The following is an 11,929-nucleotide window of genomic DNA, read 5'->3' as shown; positions in this document are numbered from 1 at the left end:
TTAAATTTAATATTAGTGGTTTCAAATACTTATTTGCTTTCAAAATTTTTTTCTTATTTAAACAAACATATAAAAAATAAATCCACAATCTAAAGCTTTATTTGACAATTAAGGTTGATAATTTGATAATTTTTATATTTATTTAAAATCAAAATAATAATTTAATTAAAATCATTTCTTTAAAATTATTCGATTTTACTAAAATTTAACTTTCCTTTATTATTTTATATTCAATTCATTCAAAAAAATCATTTTTAAATTTTTATTATTTACCATAGAATACGCATAAAGGTTAAATAAAATCTGAATTTATCTTATTTTGCCAAAAATTTTAAAAAAAATTAACTAGCAAATTTGACTATATATTGATAGTGATATATTTAACTGGTATTATATGGTGTATATTTCAGCTTTTTTTTGCAAAATGTCTTGTACTTTACAATTTGTTAAGATTTATTTTTTATTTTTTATATATTTGTGCTGAATTGAAATAATGTAATCCTTAACTCAACACAATTACTGAATTTCTCATTTTCTATTAGCTTTAACTCTATCCTTTTGAACATATTTTTTTAATACATGAATAGATTAACATAATGTATTCAGATAAAAATAATAGGTTAAAAACTAGTAATATAATAGTTATGATTTAGCCCACTTTTAGATATCTATTTATTAAATCTTAATCTAATTATTATTATGTTTCAAATTACTATTCAATTTTAGCAATATAAATATGAAGAAACCACACTGCAGAAAAACAAATTTCTGAAATAATTTTTGTTGTCCTGTTTACTAAATTTAGATAAGGCTTGTATTTGTAAGTCATTAGTGCAGAAGCTAAAAATATTAATCCATTTAATATGCAAGGTATTAATGGGTTATCTTAGAAACAAAATAATATAATTAAAGAAAAATACTTTCTAGCAAGCTAAATTAAAAAATAGTTTTTTTCTATCAAAGAGCTATTCATATTCTTTTAGTTTAATCTTTTAATCAACTAATAAGAAAACATTGAAGAATGATGGTTTTATATATAATTTATCTCAATAAAATTTTAGTAGAATGAGAGAACTAATATTATTAGCATACATGTTGCAGCATAATATCCATATCTTACTGACCATATATCTTGCTCAAATGTTGTGAACTGGGTTAAAATACATAATAATACCATCAATAAATTAACTTCATTTTCTGCATTTATTCTTTGTTTAAGTATTTGATTTATTTTATTTAGCTTATCAAGAGTATTTGCCGATTTAAAACTTAAAAATTGTTTTGAAATTAATATTAAAATCATAATAAATAATAATATTAAATATTTCAAAATAATAACTGGAGCATTGACAATAAAACTGTTAGAAAATCCTATTCTTTGAAACATAGAATTATCAATCAAGTGTACTTCTGTTTGATTTAATCCATAACCAAACAAATAAAAATTTTATTTGTAGTTGCTTGACATGTAATCTACTATGCCAGGATAAATAAAACTACCTATAATCTAGTAAAACATAAACAAATTTGGAGGGAAATGAAGCTTTAAGAGCATAAAGAGGTTAGAAGGTTGTACCGTGTTTAGCAAATAAAAAACAAAATTCATTTATTATATTAATTTCAAAAGATCTTAATTATTTGAATTTTTAATTTCATTCACCAATTATTATAAATCTTTATTGAAAACAGCTTCTTAAAAAATGTATGGACCGACTTAGAATTATATTGGTTGCTTTAAATAATTTGAGCTCAAAACATATTTTTCATCGTCACTAACAAATAAATTTGTTTGTTTAAAAAGAGCCATTCCTATAGTTGCCTTGATACTCTGATATATATCAATTTTAACTATAAGATTATTTCCATCTATTTCAGGGTTGTTGAATGAATAGAGGCTTTGGGAGACTTCAGAAAGAATTAATTAAATCAAATTTTCAAATTATAGATTTTTAAAATCAATTTGCTTAAGATCGTGATCGAATTTAAAAATAACATAATAAGCTGAATCTTTAAGTTAAACTGATAGGTTAACGTTCATATGTTATTTACATGCATTTTCTTAGCTATTTTATTTCATTTAATATACTTCTAACCCATTAGAGCAGCTACATTGATTATTTTTTAATTACAAATTTTAAGAGCAGCTAGTGCAGTAGCTTGCAGAAATTTAGCAAGTCTAACAAGGTAAAGAGCATGGCTAACAGTCTTAAATATTTTTATCAAAGTACTAAGAAGAAGGGCAGGGTGAGCATGTGCCATCTTAATTACTCCTATAATTTGGTAAACAATCGCATTAAGGAGGATTTGTCCTTCCATCTTTACATTAGTAACAAAGAGTTTTATTATTTGAAGAATCAAATTTGCACTTTCTACAATCTTTTTCACATGATTCAATTTTAATACATTAATTATTTATTTCTAAAAATTAGAAAGGATCACATTCACATTTAGGAGGATTTACTCTATCAGCAGAGCATTATAAACATAAATTTTCGTTTTAAGTGCAAGATCTACACTTTTCAGAGCATTTCTAGCACTGATTTTGTTCGTTTAAAAAAAAATTTGAATATATACAATTGCACAAAGGAAGCTATTAATCTGAATAATTGCATGAAGTGCAATTACTTCTTGAGCCTGAGCAAGTTTTACATTATGGAAAACATTTGAAGCATCTTTTAGAAATTGGGTCTTTGTAGTATCCGTCAGCGCAACGTAATTAGCACTGTCTTGCCTAATAGTTAGCAAACATCTAATAACCCTATTATACAATTTATTCAAGACATTACTTTTCATTAATTAAGATGGTTTATAGATTATTTTAGAGCATTAATAGATTATTTTTATAAATTATACATTACATCTATACTATATTTATAAATATGAAGCAATCTTCTAATTTAGTATAATCGAAGTAATAAAACCCATCACCTTAATCAATATTAATCATATTAAGATAAAATAAATAATCTGAAGTTACATTTTTCTATAGACCAATGAATAAGTTTAATTTATCTTTATTTATTGTTTATAGAGGATTTAAAAATTAGATTTGTTCTCTTTTATAATTACAAACTACTTCAAATTCAATAAATAAAATTTTTGCTGAAAATGGAGTTTTATTTCTCATTAAAATTAATAAATTATTGCTTTAATTTAAATTGAGCATGGAATATTTTGTATCTATGCATTATTAGGAATAGCAAATCCTTATTTATATTTTTTCTCCTTAGGGAACAAGAAAGTATTCAATTGTCTAGTCTACTTCATAACTCAAGAGAGATACCTATTAATTTATTTTTACAGGTAAAATAGTGCAATAAAATGAAATCCAATATTTAAGATCTATATTCAAAACTGTAGCATAAGATATTTGGGTAAACATAAACCCATTCAATTCATCTATTTGAGGTATATTAACGTACTAAAGTTTTAAATTTTTATTTTTTACAATTTTATTATTATAAACTTAAGATAAATCAGAATCCGCCAAAATTTCGAAAATAGCAATTTTTTGTACTTGGGGAGATAAAAATTGTTGTAGAGTATTTTCATCATTAGATGGATTATTCATAGCTTAAATAAAAACTAATGATTTTAATGAGGGAGAACTTATAAAATCAGCATTACAAAGACCTATACAAATAAAAGGATCAGTTAATTTGATATTGCTAGATAAGACTTGTAGATCTGAAAAAAATTATGAATAGCTTTAAATAAGCAAAAAAACTTAAGTCATATCTGTCCAAAAAGATATCCAAACAGGTTCTTTAAAATTGATGAAAGCTTCAGTAAAAGTAGTACTTAGATATGATACTTTTATTGAAGGAAAACTTATTGATGGCGATGAAGATGCTTAATAATAAAAGGAAAATATTTCATTGGTGGAATCACTAATAACTGCAAACTTTTTACTTGGAGTTGAAGCATCAAATGAAAAATTAAAACAAAAGAAAAATGAATAAGGACCTGTTGAAGGTAATTGCATCTAGACATTATTAAAAGACAAGAATTAAACTTGATCGAAGTAACTAATCAAGTTTATTTTTTTTTAAATAGTTAGCTTTTACGATATTAATATACATGAATATCCATCATCAAAATATTGATCAGGACATCTTCCATCTACTTTTCTCATAGGATCTTGCTTAACGCAAGTATTCTTATCAGTACACTCATCACAATAATCTGGACATTTAGAGCATCTGTTATCCGTAGTCTTAAAAAACTATTTCATGCAAACACAATTAGCTGATGAATCATAAATCATATCATATGGGCAATCAGGAGAGTCCTTGTTCCAATCAATGAATTTTAACGCTCCTGGAATATTAGAACAGCTTAAATTATCTTTGTAGTTAATTGGATATGAATCTTAGCACATTAAACAAGTTTTTAAATCTTAATTAGATAAAAAGCAATACCCCTAATCTAGAAAAACTTAAGCACCTTTATAATACCTAATATGATTAAATTCAATAGTAATTTTATTACTTGGATCTCCAAACTGCAGCTAACCAATTGAAAGCTTTTAATAATATGTTTTAATTTTTTATGTTCTACTTAAAAATAAGTAGATATCATTTAACTAAGCATTTTTTATGATCAAAACAATTTAATACCAATCACTTCCAATCTAACCATTTACTGACTCACCTAATAATCTTAAACTACCAAAGCTATCAATATAAATACTAATATCTGAATTAGAGATACTCATAAGAATTAAATTTTAAGAAGCTGGAGGTACTGAGGATATTTTAAAGTGAAAGCTTATAATAATACCTTTGTTTTATAATGAATTTATATAATCTGTTTTAAATGTTTAACCCCCATTTAAAATTAAAGTGTTTGAAGTACTCTAAAATCCATTTATATATTTGTGCATAGATTAAGCTATATTGAAGTACTTGTTAGGATTTGCTTTTGTGTAAAAGAAATCGTAATCCCAAATAAGTTCAGTTGTTTGAGCAGTATAATCATCTGAGTAGGAAGCTCCATTATTCATGTTAACAGTATCAGTATCAGAACCCCAATAAATATTTAGATTATCTATAAATCCTAACGATTATAGACATCCTTTTTTTTGCATGTAAGCAAAATTACCTATTTATAATTGAATACTTTGCTATTATAATAAACTATTATATGGTCCAGTAGAAGATATTGATGTCGTTTAAGCTGGGGTTTCATAATTTTTAAAAGCAATTGAACCATTAATATAATTCCCATCAGTAATTAGTGTGATAGTCACTAATAACCATTTGTTTTCTATAATATTGGAGGCAACTGCTCTTTAAATATTTCCTAACACAATTAATTAAAGAAAATAAATTGAAGGGTTGATTTTAACTATCAATAAATCAGTAGAGCCCTATTTAATTGTAAGAAAATTGTAATCAGTTGCTGGGAAATCTTAAAATTTAAACAAAACCCACATTGAAATATAGAGATGAGTAAATGATTATGATTGGCTTGAGCCAAATAAACTTTCGTCTTAATATGTTTTAAAATTGCCTAAAATATATTTTTAATAGGATAAGTTGTCCAAATTCAGCTACCTAGAGCTTTTTGAATATGCGGATTATAAAACCGTAATCAAAAAAAGCAGATATTTGAAAATCTTTGTCATAATTTTTAGATCACTATCTTTCTCTATTTATTGTTATAAATTTTACTCAAAAATTAATTTTTTTTACAAAATATGTAATCAAATTCAGAATGATCAGGCCAATAATGCTAAGCGCTTCCTTAACTTTACAGAATTTACCAAATAATATTACATCTTATTTTAATAGATTGGGATTGTTTTTGTATAAGTGATATTTAAACTATAAAAGAAGTTATTCTTATTCCAATAAAATAATCGTACTCAAAATAAAGATAGAAAAATATAAAAATCAATATTTTTCTATCACTAAAATTCCTATTATTCCTAAGGTTATTTATAAAAGAAAGTTAATTAAAATAAAAGAAAGATATTCCTTACAAATTATAACAAATAATTTCGCAATTATTTTTATATATCTTAATTTTTGAAATATTTACTAAAAGTAAAAATAGCTTAAAAGCTAATTTTATTTTGTGTTAAACAAATTTTCTTAAAAAAATTAACTAAAATTATAAACTCTAATTAATTTCTCAAAGTAACAAGTATATTAGATTGAAATTGAGTTAGAATTGCTTAAAAGTATATATTATCTATATTAATTAATTTTTGTAAGTAGAAAAGCAAAATCTGTAAATTCTGGATATTTTTGGCAATAAATTAAGTATAACTATTCTTTTATAGCTTAACAATTTCCTAAAAGTACATGCAGATAAAAAAAATAAGAGGAAAATAAATTTCATATGTTATAAATCTCAACAAAAATAGCAAAAAGAAAGCAATAAATATATTATATTCTAAACTTTGATAATAGTATTTAAGAAATTACATAAAAATAATTAAAATTAGCTAACTTACAAAATAAAAAAATTGATTTACACTTTAATTATAAGAATTTATCAAAAATCAAAAGCTGAAGTCTAAATAAAAACTCAACCAAAAAATATTAAAAAATCATAAATAAATAAATAAAATCTATAAAGTTACTTAAAATTTATTTATATTTAAATTAATCTTATTCATTTTTAACATATATTTATAGATATCTTTCTTTTTTTATTATCATAAAAACTAAAATTAGAGAAGAAAACATAAAAAATCAGAATTCTGAATGTTAGCTATTCGAATAAAGAATATAATTTTAAATGTAAAAGTTCCAAAATAACATTTATTTGTGTTTGTTTTTAAAAAGTATTTAAGATATCACTTGTAGGTAGAAGTTACTTTACATAAAGAAATGATTATTTATTTATTATTATAAATATGAGAAAAAAAGATAAATTTATATAATTACTATATTATTTTTATAAGCTATTAGAAACTACTTTTAGAAAATTAATTTTTTTATCTTTAATATTTGACTTTTAAAATTTAATATAAAGCTTTTTGAGATATTTTTATATTTTTATCTTTATTTTTTTTATAAATAATTTAGTTTTAAATAAGTTTTTAGATAAAAATGTATTAATTTTAAATAATATTTTATATAAAATTATGAAATAAAATTTTCTTTTTATTAATACCAATTAAATAAAAAAATAATACAAATGCCAAATATATAAATAATTTAATTAAAAAAGCTAAATAAATATGCTTCTTTTAATACCACAGTTTACTTAAAAGCAAATAATATTTTTAATCCTATATGAATATCCTGCTTTATTCTTTCTTTCAGCTATTTTTGGATAATTATTTCTTGAGTAAGAATTATACATTTAATAGATTAAAATATATTATTTATTAAAATAAATAAAAAATTAAAAGAAATAAAAAAAAGTTTTTGAAGCAGGTTTAGAAGCAAACTGATAGAATAAAAAAATAATAAATATTTAATCAAAGATTTAATTTTTTGATGAAGAAATTATAATTTTTTATCAAAAATCAAATATTTAATCTTGAATTAATTTTTTTTTTAATTTAAAATGAATGAAAAAAATGCTTAACTATAAAAATTAAATATTTGATTAAAAATTTAGATTTCTTTATTAAAAACAAATTAAATCTTTGATTAAAAATTTTTTATTTTTTTTGTTTGTTTGTCCAGGTTCGAAACCTATTTCGATACCTTTTTATTATTTTAAATTTTTAAAATAATATTTATTATTCTACTAAATATTTATTTCCTACTAGAGAAATAATTATCCAAGAATAACAATAAAGACAATTTCGATAAATGAACACTATTACATACTACTTTAGTGATCTTATATTTAAATATCTATATTTTATATTTTATTTAATTATTTATTTTACTTGCTTAAACAAAATATATTACTGTATTCCATATACAAAAAATATTTAAACAATAATTAACAGGATAAAATATTAAAGGCTCGGAGGTGAATTTCGACATTTCAAAAGAAAGTACTGCGTAAATTTTTAATATTTGATTAATTATTTTTACTTAATATGTAATAGATTAGTTTTTTAGCAAATTTAAATGAGCCAATATATTTTATAAATTGGAAATTATTAAGATTAATTTTTTCTAGCAATTTGATCATTTAAAAAAATTTGAATTTTTTTTTATTATAAAAAATGTAAACTAAAGCTTTATTTAAGGATATGGCTTTTAGCAAAGTAGAGTTTATTATGAAACCATATAATTTATGTGTAATTGATATATAATTTGCTAAAAAAATTAAAAAATAAATATTTTTAGAACTAAAATAGAGACAGCTTCTGCTGCTGCTATAAATATTACAATTATAATTTACTGACCAACTTTTCTAATAATTTTTTTGATAAATTCAACAAAATCTTTCAATACTATTTTTAAAAGGAAAATTTTGCTGAAAATTAAGAATAATTTCGTGTAATTAATATTGCTTAAAAGAGAAAGTAATTATTTATTTATTTATTTAATATAAATCTGTAAAAAATAAGCTAATTATTTTTATAAGAAAGTGGACTGACAAAAATATATACATATTTGATTCTATTTACAAAAATTAATGAATTAAAATTTATTTTTAACAAAATTCTATTATCAAATTGGTTAGTAATGTTAGGTTCCTATTAAAATTTAGTAAATTTAAGGGAGAATTTTTAATAGAGCTAATAATAGTAAATTAGTAAAAGAATATGAATTTGAGTAGATATTAATAAATGGTTAGTATCTAGCTAGTTTTATCAATTAATTAGCATATGCAAGATTGAAAACTATATAATTACTGAGTTATCTGGTCTCACTTAAGAACTAAAGTTAAAGAATATTATTATAAAAATTATAATTTTAACTTTTTAAAATAAGTTTGTAAGCGAGCAAACAATTAGGTGTAATAGACGAGCGAGCTGGTGGTTCTAAGAATTTTAAGCTAAATAAATCAAAACCTTTTGTTTTATCTATAGTTAACATAATCATATTATAATTGTAAATCATTATTATTATTAGTGTTATCAAAAGGAGTTTTTGTGATTATTAAAAATTATTATTTTATTGATTATTAATGTATTATTTTAGTTAATTTATTAAAGAATAAATATTTTAAGCAATTTAGTAAAAAAGTGAGGAATTATTATTAGACAAATTTTATATTGCATATTAATTAAATCTTAACTAAATTATTGATTTCTTTTTTTCTATGAATAAAATAAATCAATTGATTGATATATGTATGTATGTATCTTATTTGATACCAAGTATTTTCATTACACTTCAAACATCACTACTTCCTATTTAATCAAAAGTAAAGTTAAATTTAATTAAATTTCATTCATAATTTAAATATATCTTGCTTTAAAACCAAATAATAAGAAAAGCAAAAAGCGATATAAATATTATAAGGTAAGAGTTAACAAATTATTACTTCGTCAGAATCTTCTTCAGATGTCAAGAAGTCTTTCTGGGTAGAGTAAGGAGTTCTTATGTTATTGTCACTCATGCTATAGTCACTGAAGGATTTATCTGTGTCTGTCTACATGCTCCTAAGTCTTGAGACCTCTAAAAGACTAAGTGCGCATTATTGAGATGGATTGAATTTATTCCATGAACGAGAGCCTTAACGAGAAAGGTTTTAGAGCTTGTGAGTCACTGGTACTTAGAAATCTAAGTCATACAAAGTAGAATTGAAGTAACTTTTTGTTTGTCTTTACATTTTATGTATAAATATTTGAGTATAAATAGCTTAGTTTCTGTGTTGCTTGCTTGCCCGTATATATTAGAGTTAACTTTTATTAATCTTTTTTTTAATTATTATTTCTTTTTTTGAAATTGTTTTTTATTATTTCAATGAACAAACTCTTTTCCTTGTATTTATTTATTTGATGATTTTCTAATTAAATTAAGATTATTCAATTTACTATTCAATCTCTAAGGTACTTTCTTTTCCTTTTATTTTTGAATGATTCTCAAAAAAAATTTCCTTATTTTTACTAATTCATTTATTAATTGATTCTCCTATTTATTTTAACAAATTTACTTTCTTTTCCCATAGTGATTTAATGGTTGCATTGAAAATAATCAAGCAATTATTTTTTTTCTCCATTTTATTGATTGATTGATTAATTAATTAATTTGTCTCGTATCATCTTTACCAGGAAATCCACCAATTGCTTAAATAATAATTGAGATGAATATAAACAATAGATTAGTAATCAACTATAAAGTTAATTAATTAATACATTTTTATGTAATTAAGGTTTATACTCAATTTCGCTAAATAGATTACATCTAATTAATTTTTTCTACTAATATCACTTCTATTTTCATAACCAAGCAAATCAATATTACTAATCTCTCTTTGGCTATCTATTTACATCTTACTTTCATAAATTAATAAATTTCATAATAGATTCTACTCTTACTATTTTTATATAGCTATTACAAGGGTGGTTGCTATAAGCAAAGTCAGTGAAATTTTTTATCAATATAACTATGAATTTAATACACTTTAAAAAATATACTTATCAGCATCATATCTGTAAATCAATATAATTTGTCCATTATTCGCTGGTGAAGATTTATTTTCTGGAAAGATATTATTGATTTAATTGCATATATAGCTATTTTTTCATATACAAATACTCGTCAAACATCAGTCAGATATTCTCCGCTGTCTCAAAATTAAAAATTTATATATTTTCATAATATTTAACAAACTAAACTTTTTTAACACATCATAGTTATTAAGAAATATTTCAGAATTTCTAACAAAGGAGCTTTTAAAATGCAATTTAAATGATCCATTTAATTAAAAAAAATTTAGACTTTTTAAGTTTCTTTTATAAGAAAAGTCAAATTCAAAGTAATATTTGTGGTAAAGCTCTCAATCTTCATTCATAATTAATTTAATTTATATAAAAGGAAAATTCAAATATCTTATTTCAAAAAAAGACTTAAAATTTGATTAACTTATTTAACAAAAAAATATCCAAAAAAATATTCATCAAAATTAATTAGTAAGAAAAATTTTAACATTTACTTAACAATTTTAGAACAAAACAGTAATACTGCTTTGTTCAATCAGTATGAGCTAATAATAATTAGTTAGTGCAGAATAATTTTTTTTTTATTTATTCAAATAAGAAGAAAAAAATGAAAAAATATCTAAATTCCATTTAAATTATTCCAATTCTGTTTTAAAATTATATCCATATTTGGATTTTTTTATGTTTACAAAATAATAAATTAAAAACTGCGTATTGCTTTTATATATTAGAGTTAAAAGATATATATTACATAAATACACATTTTTAAAAGGAGAAATCTAAAATTTATTGATCAAATATAATCCATCATTTCATTTCGGGATTTATTTACTGAATTAATTTTCATAGAAAGAAAATCCATTCAAAACAAAAAGATAAAAAACATAATTTTTATTTTTTAAAGAATATTCAAGTATTTACATTTTTATTCAATATTATTTCAACCATGTAAATTTGAAATAAAAAGCAAAATAATATAATAAGGAGTAATAAGATAATAAAATAGCATTAAATAAATTGATTTTCATATTTGCAAATAATATATGAAAACTCAACTTATTCTAAAATACATTTTTATGCTAAAAAGTATCTAAAAATATTTATTTAAGTTAATTGTTACATTAAAATAAAAAAGATTGTACCATATAAAATTTATATCAACTTTTTCTTTAATAAAAATTTTATTATTTCTAAGAGAAAAAAGTGTAATATAAACTTTAAGTAAACTAAAAAATGCATTTGATTTGAAATGAGTCACCACATAAAAAAATACAATTAATTATTTGTATTTTGACTTAAACTTTTTCTGTTCAACCGATATAGGATTTAAACAAGAAAAAGAAAAGTTAATTATTGTGTTTTAATTAAAAATAAATTCATCAAGGAATTAAATTC

General features: G+C 21.5%; 3 protein-coding genes across 3 annotated transcripts; all 3 read right to left on the bottom strand. All coding sequences in view use genetic code 6, as the record gives it.

Annotated features, from left to right (window-relative positions):
- Positions 1 to 969: 969 nt before the first annotated feature.
- On the bottom strand, positions 970 to 5,437 carry TTHERM_00551030 (bowman-birk serine protease inhibitor family protein; the record flags this gene model as incomplete). Its single annotated transcript, XM_001009190.2, has 2 exons — positions 970 to 989; positions 1,093 to 5,437. The coding sequence occupies 2 exons, from the start codon at positions 5,435 to 5,437 to the stop codon at positions 970 to 972; spliced, it is 4,365 nt and encodes a 1,454-aa protein (XP_001009190.2).
- Positions 5,438 to 6,808: 1,371 nt separating this feature from the next.
- TTHERM_000551029 (transmembrane protein, putative) lies at positions 6,809 to 7,958 on the bottom strand (the record flags this gene model as incomplete). Its single annotated transcript, XM_012795932.1, has 2 exons — positions 6,809 to 7,014; positions 7,151 to 7,958. The coding sequence occupies 2 exons, from the start codon at positions 7,956 to 7,958 to the stop codon at positions 6,809 to 6,811; spliced, it is 1,014 nt and encodes a 337-aa protein (XP_012651386.1).
- A 1,295-nt stretch (positions 7,959 to 9,253) lies between these two features.
- TTHERM_00551010 (hypothetical protein) lies at positions 9,254 to 9,702 on the bottom strand (the record flags this gene model as incomplete). Its single annotated transcript, XM_001009188.3, has 2 exons — positions 9,254 to 9,280; positions 9,415 to 9,702. The coding sequence occupies 2 exons, from the start codon at positions 9,700 to 9,702 to the stop codon at positions 9,254 to 9,256; spliced, it is 315 nt and encodes a 104-aa protein (XP_001009188.2).
- Between the last annotated feature and the right edge of the window lie 2,227 nt (positions 9,703 to 11,929).

The sequence above is a fragment of the Tetrahymena thermophila genome, assembly GCF_000189635.1.
Source record: "Tetrahymena thermophila SB210 genomic scaffold scf_8254786, whole genome shotgun sequence".
NCBI lineage: Eukaryota > Ciliophora > Oligohymenophorea > Hymenostomatida > Tetrahymenidae > Tetrahymena > Tetrahymena thermophila.
The sequence above is the reverse complement of the archived record's forward strand: the minus strand, read 5'-3'. Positions and strand labels throughout refer to the sequence as shown.